The sequence below is a fragment of the Apiospora aurea genome (genome assembly GCF_038362705.1).
Source record: "Apiospora aurea strain CBS 24483 chromosome Unknown utg000004l_segment0_segment0, whole genome shotgun sequence".
In the NCBI taxonomy this organism is placed as follows: domain Eukaryota; kingdom Fungi; phylum Ascomycota; class Sordariomycetes; order Amphisphaeriales; family Apiosporaceae; genus Apiospora; species Apiospora aurea.
In genome coordinates, this window is record NW_027117391.1 from 5,012,135 (window position 1) to 5,029,126 (window position 16,992).

At 55.0% G+C, this 16,992-nt stretch overlaps 6 protein-coding genes across 6 annotated transcripts; 4 read left to right on the forward strand and 2 right to left on the reverse strand.

Moving 5' to 3' along the window:
* On the reverse strand, window positions 1–1,917 carry PG986_006312 (uncharacterized protein; the record flags this gene model as incomplete). The annotated part of the gene is made up of 3 exons (XM_066842534.1): window positions 1–805; window positions 978–1,393; window positions 1,447–1,917. The coding sequence occupies 3 exons, from the start codon at window positions 1,915–1,917 to the stop codon at window positions 1–3; spliced, it is 1,692 nt and encodes a 563-aa protein (XP_066702396.1).
* A 3,255-nt stretch (window positions 1,918–5,172) lies between these two features.
* Window positions 5,173–5,391, forward strand: PG986_006313 (uncharacterized protein; the record flags this gene model as incomplete). Its single annotated transcript, XM_066842535.1, has 1 exon — window positions 5,173–5,391. One exon carries the CDS (start codon window positions 5,173–5,175, stop codon window positions 5,389–5,391), a length of 219 nt encoding a protein of 72 aa, XP_066702397.1.
* Window positions 5,392–6,460: 1,069 nt separating this feature from the next.
* On the forward strand, window positions 6,461–9,603 carry PG986_006314 (uncharacterized protein; the record flags this gene model as incomplete). The annotated part of the gene is made up of 7 exons (XM_066842536.1): window positions 6,461–6,505; window positions 6,571–7,732; window positions 7,783–7,880; window positions 7,939–8,143; window positions 8,220–8,426; window positions 8,521–8,967; window positions 9,023–9,603. 7 exons carry the CDS (start codon window positions 6,461–6,463, stop codon window positions 9,601–9,603), a joined length of 2,745 nt encoding a protein of 914 aa, XP_066702398.1.
* A 1,016-nt stretch (window positions 9,604–10,619) lies between these two features.
* On the forward strand, window positions 10,620–13,136 carry PG986_006315 (uncharacterized protein; the record flags this gene model as incomplete). The annotated part of the gene is made up of 6 exons (XM_066842537.1): window positions 10,620–10,762; window positions 10,828–10,962; window positions 11,130–11,983; window positions 12,042–12,377; window positions 12,440–12,619; window positions 12,676–13,136. 6 exons carry the CDS (start codon window positions 10,620–10,622, stop codon window positions 13,134–13,136), a joined length of 2,109 nt encoding a protein of 702 aa, XP_066702399.1.
* Window positions 13,137–13,670: 534 nt separating this feature from the next.
* PG986_006316 (uncharacterized protein) lies at window positions 13,671–14,738 on the forward strand (the record flags this gene model as incomplete). The annotated part of the gene is made up of 1 exon (XM_066842538.1): window positions 13,671–14,738. One exon carries the CDS (start codon window positions 13,671–13,673, stop codon window positions 14,736–14,738), a length of 1,068 nt encoding a protein of 355 aa, XP_066702400.1.
* A 348-nt stretch (window positions 14,739–15,086) lies between these two features.
* PG986_006317 (benzoate 4-monooxygenase cytochrome P450) lies at window positions 15,087–15,620 on the reverse strand (the record flags this gene model as incomplete). Its single annotated transcript, XM_066842539.1, has 1 exon — window positions 15,087–15,620. The coding sequence occupies one exon, from the start codon at window positions 15,618–15,620 to the stop codon at window positions 15,087–15,089; it is 534 nt and encodes a 177-aa protein (XP_066702401.1).
* Between the last annotated feature and the right edge of the window lie 1,372 nt (window positions 15,621–16,992).

A 16,992-nucleotide genomic window follows, 5' to 3' on the forward strand; every position in this document is an offset into this window, starting at 1 on the left:
TTACAACCACACTTGATTCCTGCTCTGCCTCCGTGTCTGCTGCCACAGCGGCCGGTCGCCCCGCCGCGACGGGGTATAGGAGCTCGAAGAGGTCATGGAGCCCGAAGACCCGGGCCCCAGCTGGCGATTCTGGAACGGCTGCAGCATGTTCGGGTTGGTATTATTGTTGTCGCCATGGGGCCCTGTCGTCGTGCCCGGGCCCTCAATGGGGTAGTTGTGCATCGACGAGCCCGCCGTGAGCGGCTCCGTGTCCGAGTCCGACACATGGCGCATCGTTGCCGTCACGTCGCGGGAAAAGTCGTCGATATCCCGCGGCGGCCCGTGACTGCTGTGGGTCATGGTATTGTCATGCCCCTGGTGGGTCCAGTCGTTGCTGAGAGCGTGCGGGTTGTCGGAGTGGTAGGGCGTTAGCGGCGTGACGACTACGCCGGCGCCGCTGCCATTGTTATAGGGGTTGTTATTGTTGTTGTATCGGTTGCTGCTGTTGTTTAGGTACTCGTTCGCGATGGGCGTCTGGACCCGTCCGCCGTCCGGTGCGCGCGCTGCGCCGTAGGCTAGAGGCCATCCTCCTCCACCATCACCACCGATGGGCGTATTCGGCGACACGGCCGAGACGGGAGCAGGGGGGCCATAACCGCCGCCGTTGCCACTTGCGGGATGCGTCATATTGCCCGCTGCAGCAGTGGGCGGGTGCTCAAAATGGGAATATGGCTGGTTGTGACGGGGTGGCGGCGTAATCTGCGGCTCTTCTTCCTCTTGCCATGTAGGCAGAGGCGCGAATGCGGCGCCATGATTTCGCACAGGACTGGTTTTGAGAATCGACAGGTCAGCATATTCGACTGCAATTGGCAATGGGCCTGGGGTACAAGCCAGGCATGTGGCTGGGCTCGAATTGCGAAACAGACTTCGAATCGCGTTGAAACACTGAGAAACAAGACCGCTTGTCGCAGACTCGCTATGACAATTTGTTGACTTACCTCACGTACTCGCTCGTGGGTGCGGCGACTGGACCCGGACCTGGACCCTGACGCTTATTTCGCCGCCGTCGCAAACAGCAGAACAGTAGCGCCAACAGCGCCGCTAAAAGGGCCAGACCCCCAATGGTTCCTCCCACAATCGCGCCGGTGCGGTTGTACCCTGGGTCTGACGTATTTGACGTCGGAGGAGCAGCTGGCGTGGAATTCGCGGGGTTGGCTGGGGACTGAGAAGATGTCGGCGTGCCCGACGAGCTGGAAGAGGCTTCCGAAGTGCTCGAGGACGATTCTACACTAGTAGAAGTTGATGATGAGGATGCTGATTGCGACGAGGACGATTGCGACAACGAGCTCGGCGACTGTGTGAGTGAAATCGAGGTCTGTATTAGAGGCAGGGTGGGCTTGCCGCTGGCGCCCGTCTGCACGGACGTGGCCAAGTTGGAAGCCGTGCCACATCCGTATTGGAAAACACCCCCGGGAATGAGTTCTTGTAACACACGTTCGAGCCCGTGCAGGTGTAGACGTAGGGGTTCTCTTCCGTCTGGGGCCCGCTGTTCTGGTCCACGCAGCCCGTGAAGACGCCGGTCGTGCAGCTGCCGCTGTTCGGACAGCACCCCATCACCTTGTTCGCCTCGTCCAGCACGCAATGCGACCCGGCCGAGCACGTCGCCGGGAGCGCCGAGTCGCCTCCGAGATAGCCACATATCGTGTTGTCGGTCTGTCGTCGGAAAAGTTCCAAGGGCGAGAGAAGAGGAGCCGCCGTGGGTAACGGCGGCCACATGATGACGTTCAATTCATGGGGCTCGATCGTCTTGGTCTGTCGTGGTAACAAGGCATGCCCGTCCGCCAAACCCCCCAGCACGGTCGAAAGTAAGACGACGGCCGCGGCGGGCGGCAGGCGGAAGAACATGTCGCGGGATATTGTCGTTGTCGGGAGAGCCATGGCTCGCTATAACCCCGATGACATCGGATGGGGAGAAGTAGTCCTGGATCTGAAGCAACGGGGGTTCAGATTTCGGGGGATGGACGTCGCATCAAAAGGGTAAAGAGGCAAAAGAAAGCAGTCGAACGACGGGAACGAGTGACACTTTAACTGAGAGGCCACACAAGGCCCTCGGCACTGACTACAAAAGAGGCAAACCACCGTCAGATGATCCCGTAACCTTCGGATCGACTTGCATATACGCAGAAAGTTACCAGGATCGGACGGCAAAATGGGCCCAGGCTGTGTTGTTGTGGTATGGGAGAAGGCTGTTACCTACCTGCAGCAGGTTTGGTTTTCTGGCCTTCCAAATCAAGACTCAAGAGCGACCTTCATGTTGCTGACTACAGGTACATGCTGTCATCCTTGATGTTCGTCATTAATACCACCTGGCGGGAAAAAAGCAGCTGGGCCCCCTGTTCCCACGGATGTGCTGTTGCTGTGCTGTTTTCCGACAAGGGTCTGAGCTCAAAAGAGGGCTGCCTTGGTGCCGGTCCCCGGTATCGTCAGATCTGGTCCATTGTGGAATCCTTGCCGCATGGAAATAGTAGGTGAGCGTGGTGAGGGAGCCACATGGTGGAGATTATGGATTTAAACGAGCCAATACACAGTGAGGATGTTGCGGCAGTGAACGGACGGGTTTGTTGGCTTCGCCACCCGTGTCACTAAAACATTTGCAAAGGTTGACGTTGGCGCACGCAGCATCGTATTCTGGTGTCTGGGCCGGGACACACACCCACGCACATTCCGCTAAAGACATCCACCACCAGTGGGCAGACGCAGACTGGAATGCAAGCAGTGAGAGGGACCACCACCAAAGGCCATTCATTGGGGGCCGGTTGGGAAAGTGCCTGACGGATCAGTTCAGTATTAGGTGTTGGCTCGCCTGCATCGCTCCCCTGTCGCTGCTGGCTGGAAAAAGAAAGAGCGGGGTGCGCGACGAGGGTAAGGCGAATCAGACATAGCCTCCCCCAAATCTCTAGCTCGTTCGGTTCGGCTGTTTCTATTTTCATCCTGGGGCCCAGCAGGCCAAGCAGGCCAAGCAGGCCCAGTTGATGGGTGACATTGATTGGTGGCTGCGGGCGGTGCTCCAGGGCCGTTGGCGCTATTGGCTCTGCCGAATTCCAGACAAGACAAGACTTTTGCTTGCTTTCGCCGAAAATCCCAATTGAATATAAGACCTTTGCAGGATTGCATTCATTCTGTTTCTTGTAGTGAAGGTGCCGAGAAGCACGATCGAAGTTATATGGTGTCCCTGCAGTACCACTAACACCACAGCGATGCAGGGCAAGCTTCGGGCGAAGTCCAAGGCCGAAAGCAACAGGTGGGTGGGTGCGTGGGCTGAGAAAAGTCAATGCTCTTCAACGTGATGGATGCTGTTCCCAAACATGAACTGCGGTGGGCGAAATAGCTTTATTGCCAGTGTACAAATGTACGCCAGTTCGCCATATTGTCCTTAGCGAGTTGATGGGGGTTGGGAGGCAAACTCGTGAATTGAAGAGGGACCTCAGCTTCTCATAACCCTTGTCACGACCCTGCTGCGGTACCGTACCGAGCCAATATATGTCAGTGTGTATGTATGTTTGGCCCCGCCCCACGATGCTCTTATCAGATCTTCTTCTAGGAGGATCCCAAAGGAATGGCGATTGATGATAAGATTTGCGTGCATGCGCCCGATGTCGTAGCAATAAAGTTGTATCTCCCCATTGAGGCGTTTCGTGGGAATCCAATCCAGATAGAGTTGCTCATTTCGCTCTCGGGTTCGGTACAGCGGCTCGGATCCTGGCCGTATCCGCGTGCTACTTATCCGCGAGCTTGAGGGACTTACAGTAGCTGAGTTCCTGGAAATCCTTCTTGGACTAATAATGTGCCATTTTCATCGCTGTAGGCCTTGTGATCATAGTGTCAAGATTTCGGCTTTCGGGGTTTCACGATGATTGCCGGTCAGTGAGGATAGCAGACCCAGCACTACTGCCGCCTTCAGCTCGGGTGTGGTTCGAATTGGTGCATTCTAGGCCGCCACACATATTACCAAAACTAATTGACGAGAGCGAAATTGCTTGGCTGACAACTGAACTTGCAGTGTCTCCCTAATGCTGGTGGTCTCAAACAAGCAGCTAAAGCTGGGAAGGTATGGCTCAGAAGAAGCTGTTTGAGCCACAGTCACGGCGTCACCTAATTACCAAGCTCGAGCCCAGCCATAAGGCATCCGCCAATCTTCATTAGATACTCCTCTCGTCTCAACCTTGGCTTCGCTTGCGGGATGGACCTGCCCCTTCGGCCAGACCTGAGAAGTGGCCCTCATCGAAGAACGTCGTGCAAGTTTTCATAAGGGGCACAGTCGGAAGGCCCTTTTTGCCAGCTCTCTTCGGTCGGCTTTTCTCATTGGTTTCGTTACACACCATTGAAGCGACCGAGGTCTGAGCGAAAAGCACCCACTAGGTACCAACCTGTAGGTAGATCTTGACGAATAGATGCGAGCAAATAGTGTGAAATAAGGTTTGACCAGCAGAGAAAAAAACCGGTCGGAGATGAGAAACGAAACGCGCTCCGCTATCGCTTCCGCTGACCACGGAGGCATTTGCTACTTGGATGCTTAGCAGCTGGATTCGTCAAGATTGTCACAAAGATGAAGACGCATTTGGCTGACGAATAAGCTTCTGGTTCATTCCGCATTGGTCCTATCCCAAGGGATGGTAAGAAGCCATGGAGTTCAGACCGGTTGGTTGAGAAAAGCCCAGACTAACTCTGCTATGTGCTTGCATCGTCCCGTATTGTCTAGCCTATCGAGATTTCCCGTCTGAGCAAACACAATCGAAGCAAACATGGCCTAGTCACATCTCAGTGATCTCACACGACAGACACGATCTGCATTGGACCATATGCGGGATCTGTCCTGGTGGGATTTGATAGTGCTTGTCTGAAGGTAGGCTAGGTTGACTTATCGCCGATAGAGCGACTCAAGTCAGCGGCTCGCAGCAAGTCGAACTCTGATAAAATTAGAACCAGGCACCAGGTCCTCAGCTTACGCGCCCTGGAAGTTGACAGGAACCTCAGGTCGAGTTCGGAGAAGGTAAGGGAGGAGAAGAGGATCCCAGTGCTCGGCTACCCGAGTTGTTCTGACTCGCAGAAAGCCGCTCTGTCCCGCATCTGGGCATCTTGTACGTATAGGCACTTCCAACATGAACCACTTGAAGCACCTGTCACTAGGCAAACATGAATACTGCACGACCTACCCACGGACGCTGCTCCATCCCCATCCCACCAGACCTCCAGATGAGCTACCAGACCGTGGACTCGGGCAGCAATCCGCACAGCAAGCTACCAGGCGCCGTCGAATCTAGTTTTGACAAGACCCAGCACTTTGGGTCCTACTGGGGCATTTCGGCAAAGCACTGGCAGAACGGCCAGGTGGGAAGCTGGAGCCGAAGCTAAGTAGGTAAGATCTTACACATGTTTAGTAAGTCTTCCTGTACGCAGTAGGTAGACACGTTTTCCCGAGATTGGACCCATACTTTGACATCTGTACACCTTTCCATGATTCGATCAATATCATGAGGCTAGGCAGCCATAACGATGGGGTTGGGTAGAAACCGCATCAGGTCCCCACGAATAATAAGGTTGATATTGATGGATGCTAACAGCCAACGAACGGCATGTAGCATACAGCAAGACGAGCATGATCAGTGACGAACAGCCACGCAGCGGAGCTCCTTCGAGTTATATGACCAGACGCGTCAAGTCGACATACAAGTATGGTTTCTCATGTGGAGAGGGACTCGGAAAGGCAGCTGTCATTGGAAAAGCGGCGTGGAATTGATGCTTGGTAAGAAAGGGGTGGCTGTAAGCCCAAGCTCAAACGCTCAAACGCTCAACCCAGGAAGGAACCGCCTTGGCCGCTATCTCAATCGTTAGTCTTCCTTAGGTCCGGCAAACGGTCCCCAAGACGGTGCTAGCCTCTCGGCGCAAAGGTCGTAACCCATCCAGTTGTCGTGATGGGAGTGTGAAGCGAAGATCAATGGCGTTGCCCAGCTGGGCCCCAGAACCCCAAGTGGCGCCCACGTTGAAGCAACCTTGGAACTGAAGTATTCCACAATCGAAGCGAAACCGCTAATATCAGGTACATGTGTGTATGTACACGTATGTGAAGGGTTTGTCTAGGTAGGTAAGTAGGAATGTATTCGTTCCATCCTGATTGTCGCGGAGTCATGCATGGGATGGGATACAAAGTCGCTATCAGACCCAGACCCAGACACCCCTCTCCGTGGCATAACCAGGAACCTACCATACTGACCTGATAAATCCAGCAGCGTTCCTGCCCAGCAGGTGCATACCATAACACCTCCTACGGAAGCTCCCAGTGACCGTTCCTTCCCGGCGTCAAAAGCAAATCACTACAACAACACTGTTCTAAACCTTCTAAGCGACGCTCCATCCAATACATCAATACCAGACAAGTCATTGGTTCAGTACGTGAGGGTACCTACACCTTGACGTCGTAGCCATGGCTCCGGTCAAGAGTGAGGCTGTCCTCAGCCATTGTCACAAGGTAAACCCCGACTATCCAGAGGTGAAGACACTTGATGGCTCGGAAACTAACACTATTATCGCAAGGCCACCGTCTTGGGCAACAAGATCGCCATCCATATGCTCGATTTCCTCAGCACAGTCAAGTCGCATCCTCACGGCTTCGTGGAGCTGGCCAATGAGTTTCTGGATCTCTGCAAGATCATGTGGGCATTGGAAGCCGGACTCACGGAATGCACCCGAACAAACCAACAGTTTCCAGACGAGATGATCAAGGAGATGGACAACAAGTTCAAGTCGACCTATACGGACTTCCAGCACCTCGACCAGTGGGTTGGTCGCTTCCTTGAGTATGAGAAGCGTGGAACTGTGGGCAAGATCCAGCGGGGTTGGCGCAACATGTTTGCGGACAACGATGTCGGCAAGATGAGAGAATCCATTGGGAAGGCAATAGAGTCCTTGAGGATGAGTTCCCTGGTCTTCCAATGGTCGCTGGGTGACTCCAATATCGACGACTCTTTCGGGATGGGCTACACGGGCCTCGCGGCGGCCCTCGAGCGGTTGCAGAGAGGCCGATCGGTCACTGGAATCACCAAACTGAAGACGCTCGAGCCGCACCTGACGGGAGTAGAGGAGACGTCCCCGATCTCGTCGGTCTTCCCTCTTCCTCCAGTCCTCGAAATAGGCAGAGGTTCCTCCACAAACCTTTCACCCTTTGATGTGATTCGGGACGATAACAGTTATCAGCAACAGCTCTCGCTCTCACATCGAACACTATCTGCCTCTCACCACTCACCGTCAGTCTCTCATCGCGCACCGTCGGTCGCGAAGTCTGCCTCCAACCATACAAGCCCGTCGGTGTCGGGCAGAGACCGCGTTTTCTCACAAGCCGAGAGTTTTGACGGGAGAGGCACGCAGGATAACCTGGGCTTGAGTAGCATGACTGAGGGGGATACCACCGCTGGCGATTACGAGTCGTCTGACTCTGGTGTTATCAAAGTTACTCGGCTCACAGCAGACCCCGTCAAGATGCCGCGTTGGAGCCCAAGGAACTCTACCGGTTCAAGCACCCCGGCCCTGAAATTGGCTCTGGTTTCGGCCATCCAGGACAGGAACAGCAAGCTTGTCGAACAGCTTCTCGATCGCGGTGTCCCTCCTGACACGGGCTCGGAGAGCCATGCTCTGAAAGAGGCTATTATGCGGCACGATCTCGAATCGGTCCGCCTCTTATTGGTCTTTGGAGCTGATCGTATGTATCCTGCTTGATTCTTGGAGTGGCCATACTAACATTAATCTCAGCAAACTCCGCCGATAGAGACGGTATCACTCCTTTGTTTGCGGCCGTGGAGGAATCCTTCATCGACGGCGCGGATTTGTTGCTCAAGTACGGAGCAGATGTGAGCACACAAATTATCCATTCGACCCTCGAGATTGATGACTAACATCATATGATAGGCCAACCTCGCTGCTGGTGCGGCTCTTGAGACACCTTTCGGACTGTCTATCGCCGAGGACAAATTCAGCTTTGCAAAGCTGCTGCTGATTTATGGAGGAGACCCTAACCACGTTATGAGTGACGGCGAAACCATTCTGATCAAGACTATCAACAAAGTGCGGCCGATCAAATTCATCAAGCTCATGCTAGCTTACGGACCAGACGGTAAGTTCTTCACCGACCGCTACCTGGTCTTCTTTCTCATGGTCAAAATACGCGGCTTACTGACGTCGAAATGTAGCCAACGCAAAGAACAGGGAGGGGAAGACGCCTCTTTTTGAGGCAATCACAGCAAGCCGAGCCGACATTGTTGGGGAGCTGTTGGATGCCGGAGCCAACCCCAACCTACCTGGACCAAAGCACATGCTGTGGCCAGCAATACACCACACGCCGTGCCTGAGGCTTCTTCTTGCGAGGGGTGCCGATCCTAAGAAGACCCCTGGAATCAGTACGTTGCCCCTGCCATATCAATATCCTTGAACGTTTCTATTGTGGGCGTACTCACTTTGAGAATTTCATGACGGCTAACACTTAGCTTGTAGTGGAGCTGGCGGCTTCGATTAACAACATCGAGTCTGTACGATGCCTGCTGAAAGCCGGCGTTGACCCCAACGAAAAGAAAGATGGTGTCTATACGCCATTGTGCTCTTCGATCCGAGACAACCGCGCCGACATCTTCCATCTTTTGCTGGCAAATGGCGCTGGGCCGAATGTTCCCGCTTCAGAATACCCGGCGTTCAAATGCGTTACTCACTACCGACCTCAGTACCTGGCTCCTCTGGTGAAAGCGGGCGCTGACCTTAACACGCCGAAAGGAATCTTGGAGACGGCCGTTCAGAGCAACAACACGGAGGCACTGGAGTGGTTGTTGAATGCAGGAGTCTCTCCGAACGATAAGGTGCCCAAGAGTGGAGCGACGGCTCTAACAACGGCCATCCGACAAAACCGACCAGAGCTGGTCGATCTGTTGCTGAGCCGTGGCGCTGACCGTAAGTTTTGCCCTCATTATCCCTTCAAGTGAATAATGGCTGATTCTCTGGGTAGCCAACGTGAGAGGCCAGGATTGGCCCGTGTGCATGGCAGTCAAACAACCTCAGATCCTGAAGAGACTGCTACCTGCGCTGGCCGAGCCGAGGGCCTTCAAGGGTGTAATGGAAATGGCCGTGGTGGCAAACCAACTGGAGAGTGTCAAGCTCTTGCTGCAGGCAGGAGTGAGCGTAGAGGATCGCAACGGTGGTGTCTTCTCGCCGCTCACTACGGCAATCCGCGAGAGACGCAAGGATATTGTGAGCTTCCTTCTTGACGAGGCCCATGCCGATGTGAATGCACCCGGCGAGCATCTTCCGATTGTCAAAGCGCTACGACGTTACGAAGACGGCGACACCGAGATCATCGAGATGCTCCTGGCGGCCGGGGCAGACCCGAACAAAATCTACCGTGGGCATTCCGCCTTTATCCAAGCAGTGGAGAACGGTGACGCGCATGTGCTTCAGCTTCTTGTGGACCGATGCGGCGTCGACGTACATGCCAAAGATGATAACGACATGACCATTCTGGAGATCGCGAGGAGCCGTGGTTGGGAGGAAGGAAGCGTGATCTTGATGAATGGCAAGCAAGTTCGTTAGGGGAAATGTTCGGCGCGGCGCTGTTATTGCCGTCAGGTTTCAAGGCGTTTTATTTGTTTTATGATACACCCTTCACGCGGAGATGTTTCTTATGTCATTCGGTTTTCTATTCCTTCTTTTCTCCCGCTTTTCTCTTCCCGGATCGACAGAGAGTGTACGACGGAGGAGGATACGAGAGTTCGATGTGCTCAGGGTAGATCTGCCGTTCGCAAGGACAATAGATAGATGGTGATCGAGAGATGATCAACTAGCCTTGGTAGTTAATCACTTGATTGGATTTGACGATTCAAGACGTCGTAGGTGCCTTGAATCATATTCCGAATTACAAGCAAGTGTGCCCCCATGCCGGCATAATCGTCAGATGTCAGCTCCCAACCCCCAAGATCAGGCCAACCCTGCATGATCCGGTCGTACAAGCCCTGCATAAGCGGCTGCAGGAATAGCGCATGGTGCCCCCTGCCTGGGTAAGCCACGGCGGTTTTAAGAGGACAGATCGGTGAAGAAGGTGGGATGCCTTGCGTAAACGTGCATATGACCCCTTTCTTAGCAGATGCTGGTCCAACGGCAGCAAAGATAAGTATCCTCCACCTAGGACCAAGTGGCATAGTGTCGTCGCTTGGATTTCGGTCAGCTGGCGTGATCCAAAACGACGATGGCCGAGTGTGACAAGACAGAGCGGGGACCCCACGGCGCCAAACCCGAGTCAGTGGGCTTGGGAGCTATTGGGATGGTATGGAAGATTGGCCAAACAAGCTTTACTCGTATCTGCCTAGGCGAGATATCGGGCGCTCCCTGCAACTGCGCCGTCATGTTGCACCATGCACGGACCCTTTGGTCCGCTCTAGGGGCCAGGCGCCTGGATGGTGGTTATCTTCAAAAAACTCAAAGTACCCTTAAGGGAGACAACAGCAACATCTGCAGACCCAGACCGATACTGTTCAACGATTTCGGATCCTGCCAATCGTCGCCGGTGCTCCTGCAGACTCTCGGCAACCTCTCGCTGACCCGACTTCAAGATGCCCATCCGTGTCAAGATGCGGCCCGTGTCCCAAGGCGATCGGGCACCTTCACCTCATTGGGACAATGGTCAATACGACTCAGACCTGCCCGACATTACCTACGACGACAAGTTTCGGGAAGTGGTCAAAAAGTTGTCGCTGTACAGTCTATCCTACCGAAAGCCTGATTTGGTATGTCCGCAACTGACCAAGAGTGCCTGCCTAGTTACATCGCCGACGTCATCTACGTCCCCAGCACTTTCGAGCAGCTCCGGACCACATCAAACGGTGACTCCTTGCGTACTCTGGTCGACCACTTGAGCACAAACGTGACAAATCCTTCCATTGTGAATGCCCTCTTGTAAGTTGGGCCGGACTGCCTGAGTATTCGGTTGCGTGATGTCCTCCTTATCATTGATGTATCTATCTATACGTGGGGCTCAAGGCTTGCCAAGAATTCACCCCTCATGACCCTCCCTTGTGGATTCACGCCGGAGCTGTACATCGCTGATCCTACTTATATCTCAGAGCCCTACGTTGGCACTATGGCACGCAAAACGACGGAAGGGGCCTTGGTGAAGCCCGTGCGAACGCTTGCGAGATCGTGGCATGGCGCTTTCTGACGCGCTTATCCGAGCGCGAAGCCGTCGAGTACTGTCTGTACGAGATACCCGACCCCAGTGACAGCTGCAGCTCCTCCCAGCAAGGGGACTGTGCCGACCAGGGAGAGAGCAGTGAGAGGACTGCCCTTCTCGGCGGCAGCGGCGGCCACCAATTGCCACGGTCCCGCCGCCGCTCCGAGCACGATCAGAGCGCCGGGAAGATGGGCTCCCAGAGGCGGAGCCAACTGCTCCAGTCCATCTCCAAACTCACCATGAGCTTCACCACCGGTTCCGACAGCGACGACGACTCGGGCGATGACCCGACCGCCTCCTTCGTCCACCTGAATGCTCTGGAGATCGCCGCCGTGGCGGACGCCAAGAGGTTCCTCAGCCAGCACGTGGTGCAGAAAATCATCACCGGGATCTGGGACGGCGACATCATCTTCTGGGACCGCCTCTCGGTGCACTCGAGCAAGAAGCCGAGGTTTTACAACCCGCACACGGCCGACCCGTTCTCCCGTCTTCGTGTGCCCAAGTATCTCAAGGCCTTCGAGGTGATGTTCTTTGCCGCCTTCATGTTCATCTTCTACGCCGTTTGCATTGAGCAAAGTGTGCACAAGGTAACGCCCATGGAGGTTATGCTCTACATATGGTTTACCGCATTCTTCTATGACGAGGTTAGCGAGTACCTAGATGCGGGTTCGATCTTCTATGCGGCGGATGTATGGAATGTGTTTGATGTGATTATGATAGCTATCGGGATTTGCTTTGCGATATTGCGTAAGATGCCCCTTTCGGCCCTTGGTGTTAACTATTGCTTACTAAACTGGTCTCGCAGGGTTCATTGGTCTCTACAACGACGACCCGGTACTCATCGCCATTGCATTCGATGTTCTGTCTTTGGAGGCACTCTTCATGGTGCCCCGAATCTGCTCCATCCTAAGCTTGAGCCCATACTGGGGCACGCTCATCCCCTGTCTCAAGGCAATGGGAATGGACTTCTTGAAGTTCATGGTCCTTGTTGCCATCATCTATCTCGGATTCCTCACAACCTTCTCCCTCGTCGGGCGGGAACTGTACACTTTCAAGCATATGGCGATGATCGTGACCAAGATCTTCTTCGGCTCTAGTTACGTCGGATTTGACATCATGAATGACATTGACCCTATCTTTGGTGCGTACCGACTCTTTCTTTCCATTGAAGTTGATGCTTGATGACTTACCCTTTGCCCGCAGGACCTCCCCTGATGTTCATTTTCGTGACACTCAGCTCGATCCTCCTGATGGGCTCCCTGACGGGTATGCTAAGCAACAGCTTTTCCAGAGTCATCTCCCACGCCAAGGAAGAGTACCTCTACGTATACAGTGTTTACGTACTCGAGGCCTCGACCAGTAATCGGCTGACGCACTTCTACCGTGAGTTTGAAATGACCATCACCTAAGAAGCTACTTGGGTTAATTCGTAATGACAGCACCGTTTAACCTGATTGCCTTTTGCATCTTCCGGCCGCTTCGACTTTTTCTGCCCTCGACCGATGGGTTCCGCCAGGCCAGGATCGTCCTGCTCAAGGCGACGCATTCCCTGATCGTGGGTGCCATCATGCTTTACGAGTGGACTATGGGCAGGACGGTGCCGAAAGATGGCTTCGGCTCGTTCCGTGGGCCACGGCAGAGCTCTACCAAGCGGCCGCCGGCGCCTCCCTTGACTACGGACAGGATAGGGCGTCCTTGCATTCCTTCGCCGCTCGCAAGCATACACCGGCCGTCGCAGGCCTCCAAGACAAGGCAAAGGCAGGTGGAAGACGATACGACGGATGCGCCCACCGATGTCGAAGTCCGCATCGCGGAGCTGTCGAGCAAGATTGACCGGCTTACCGCCATGGTGTCCGCTCTGCAGTCGGGGGCTGCTGGTGACGACACCGTACGGACGTAGCTGTCTACGGTCGTGACTTGGTCCAAAAAAAAGTATCGTATACGGCGTTATGGAGCAGTGCGTCTCTTTATGAGTCGATTTCGTTGAGTATGCTAGAAGCTATCTGGGTCAAGACAAAAAAGTATCACACATACACGGTATATCAGGCAATCTCATGAACGAGGGGATCTAGACTATTTAGACATTTGCGGCCAGTTTGCGTTCGCGCGCCCTGCGAAAGCAGTATTTGATTTGTCGTGACTGCGTGTTCATTTCCGGTAGCCGGACCTATTTCCATCGAATAGGCAGCAGCAGGCCCGTGGCTACATACTTGCAACTCCAACCAATGACGTGAGGGCCTCCACCAGCCTAGTCCCCAATCGTGAGTCAGCTCGCAGCTATGTTGCAGCTATGTTGACATGTATAAGGCGCTTTCCAACCCGACCTCGCTACATTCTTGCATATAAAATACTGCAATTGGGATTGCCCATCTGCTCATTGTCGTACTCCCTCTCATCATTGTCATCTTCGCCCCAGTTAGCAACCTCATCCACCATGCAGCTGCCCTTTGCGACGTTGGACGTCTTCACCAGCACCCGGCTCGAGGGCAACCCCCTCGCCGTGGTCTCGGTCCCCGCCTCGCGCCGGGCCGAGCTCACGCAGGCCAAGAAGCAAAAGATTGCGCAGGAGTTTAACCTCTCCGAGACGGTCTTCATGCACCAGCCTGCCAAGAAGGGCGATGACGCGGGTGATGGCGTTGGGCGTGGGGAAGACAAGGACGCATCGCAGGTCGAGATCGACATCTTCACCACCGAGTCCGAGTTGCCCTTCGCCGGCCACCCCACCATCGGCAGCGCCGTCCTGGCCCGGTTCCACTGGTACCCGGCCGTGGACACGCTGCTGACCAAGTCCGGGCCCATCCATCTGGATGTCTCTTCGTCCTCGGGTAAGGATAAGAAGGGCCAGCCGCAATCCGCGCGCGCCCGCATCTCCCACGACGTGCGCCTGCACCAGAAGACGCTCGCCGACGTCATCCCGCCCGGCCAGCACGACTCGTACCCGGGCCTCTCGCACCACCTCCCCGCCGTCCGCGCCGCCGAGCTCGCCGCGCCCGTTTTTAGTATTGTCCGCGGCATGACCTTCGTGCTCGTGTGCGTGCCCTCCCTCGAGCTCCTCGGCCAGCTCGACCCGGGGCTCCGGCTCGACTTTGACAACCTGCCCGGCGGGCCACTATTGGACGCGGACCGGCAGCCGCCGGCCGGGTTCGTGGCGCGGTACTACTACTACACGGGCCCCGGCAGCAACAGCTACGTGCGCAAGATGCGCACGCGCATGCTCGAGCTGGGCGCCGAGGACCCGGCGACGGGCAGCGCGGCGAGCGCGCTGGCGGCGTACCTCGCCGTCGCCGTCAACCAGACGGCGACGGCCAAGTTCGAGATCACGCAGGGCGTTGAGATGGGGCGGCGGAGCGTCATCCGCGTCGAGACTCGGTCGGATGTGCAGCAGCGGGAGGCGGCGCCGGCGGTAGATGATGGGAAGGAGGGAGCGCAAGTGGAGCTTCGGGAGGTCTGGCTTGGGGGCGAGGCGGTGGTGGTGCAGTACGGCACGTTGGTGGTGGATTAGATTGTTCACGATGTATATGTGCGCGCAGTCGATCAATCAAGTATTAATTAAAGCACTCTCTCTAACGGCAGGCTTCCAGACAAATATTCGTCCTTGACGCCATATCCCTGGACCGTGATATACGCCCCGTTTCCTTTACCGAGAATAAAGTATTGCCGCTTTTTGGCCGGCAGCTAAAGGTAGATTCCATTCCGTCTTGCTATTCGCCGTTTCTAGACGCTGGCACGAAACGGACACTGCACGACGGAGTTCGCCCCAGCTGGCCCGGCTTTACAGTTTCAAGAGGCACCATGAGCGAGAGGTCAAACCGCGCAAAGATCTGGTAAATTCTCATTAGATAGAGAGCTGTTAAAAGATGAGGTGGGGAACCAAACAATTGCACTCGACATACCATAGCGAGCACCTTGCTGAGCACCATCTCCGCAGCAGTCTTTGCCGGGATCCCAATCGTGCTACCAATCGTGCTACCCATATCCCCCACATGATAACGAGGGCACTTTCCATCGTAATAAAGGACTCTTCGTCATTGGCTTCGAGCCACCGCTCGGGCCGGAAGACTTCGGCATCCTCGCCCCAGTACTTGGTTGTCCGCATGATACCGAAGAAATCTGGTCCAACTTCGGCACCTCCTGGGATCTGGATATCCAGGATAGTAGCAACCGTCTTTGGAGACTTCCTGAAGACTAGTGGTATTGTAGCAACAGCATCAGACATACGGAATCCCTCTTTTACCATGGCGCGAAGGTATGGCAGTTCCGACGGCAGAGACAGGGACCTGGGGACAGAAGGTGCCGGGAGCCGGCTCCCCGGAATGACTCCCCGCCCGATGGCCTCTGTCTTTAGCTTGTCGTAGGCCGCAGGGCTTGACAAGAGGTAGAACATGATCGTCGTAAGAGCACCAGCTGTGGCATGGGCCCAGTGTCGTCTTTTTATTTAGTCAATGCCCCCCGGACGTGCAGAAATCAACTAGAAGCGAGCGACTCACAACTCATCAGGTAACCCCCTTGTTTCCTCATCATCGGGATTACAAAAGTTGAACCTGTTATACCTATCAGTACCAGGGGCAAAAGAGGCAGGACGTTGGTTTACTTACTTGCGGTGATGTGTCAAATCATGTTCATCCCGGAGGCCAGGGTCCTCGTTGGGGCCAAGATAACGACGGCATGCTCGTAGCAACTGAACAGGAAGTAACGCTGCAACCGCTCTTGGGAAACGCAGGCGTTTCGTTCCTGGGGTCTTACACTGGCCCTGGCCCTCTTCGAGGGAAGCGGAGGGTTCACTGGAAAACAGGTCCCGAAGGATGTTTGACACGAGCCAGCGGCTTGCCGACGTCATTTCCAGCGGTTTGGAGGCTACTTTGGTGGAAACGAACTCTTCTTCGATCAGCCTGATGAAACGATCACACTGCCTGTCCGTTATTGTCTCGATGTGTGAGTCACCCTTGCATCCACATAGAGCAGCATGTCGACTGCCCTTCTGCCTTTCGGGGCAGGAGAAGAAGCAGTGGCCACGGTTTGGACGTGATGAAGCAGTCACTCCAGAGTAGCCAGAGCCCGAGGAAATGATCCTTAGTATGGCATCGATGTCCGACGTGATAAGCTGGTTGGGCCCGACACGGATAAGACCGCCTTACACGGGAGAGGAGTTAGCCTTGGGTTAGGTATTATGGCGATAGGCATGCCATACCATACTTATCAGATACTCGCCTCAGATCCAGGGGCCATAAGAAGCCAAAACGCCCTCGGCTTCCCCTCCGAGGCAGGATCGAAATCCAGAAGGGCCCGGGGATGTGACACAGTCGATGCCACCGGTAGGCCAAACGGGCGAAACTGCCGATGAGTATCAACGATGATGCAAGAAGCATCAGAGCCGTGGCTGAACATTTGGTGCCGGCATTAACGATTCTTGGGAATTGGAGGGGTTGCCGGACGAGCGGATCCAGGGGCGTGCTCGCACAAATACTTATAAGAACTGAGCCATGGGGTAGTACTCTTGACTCCTAGTCACTCGGTAGAGCCTACAGTAGTGACAACACCGGAATCGCATGGCCCTCTCCCAGGTCGGCCGAGTAAATGAAGCCGTACGAGGCTGGTCCCCCGAGCCGTACTTTGTGGCGGCTGCAAGGGAGGCTTGCATCCCTGGCATATACCCCCAAGAGGCGCAAAGCCATATCCAACCTCCCTGTTCGATCAAATATGCCATAGTCGAAATAAGTAGGGCATTCCTGGGCCATCACATTGTAAGCCTCTACGAG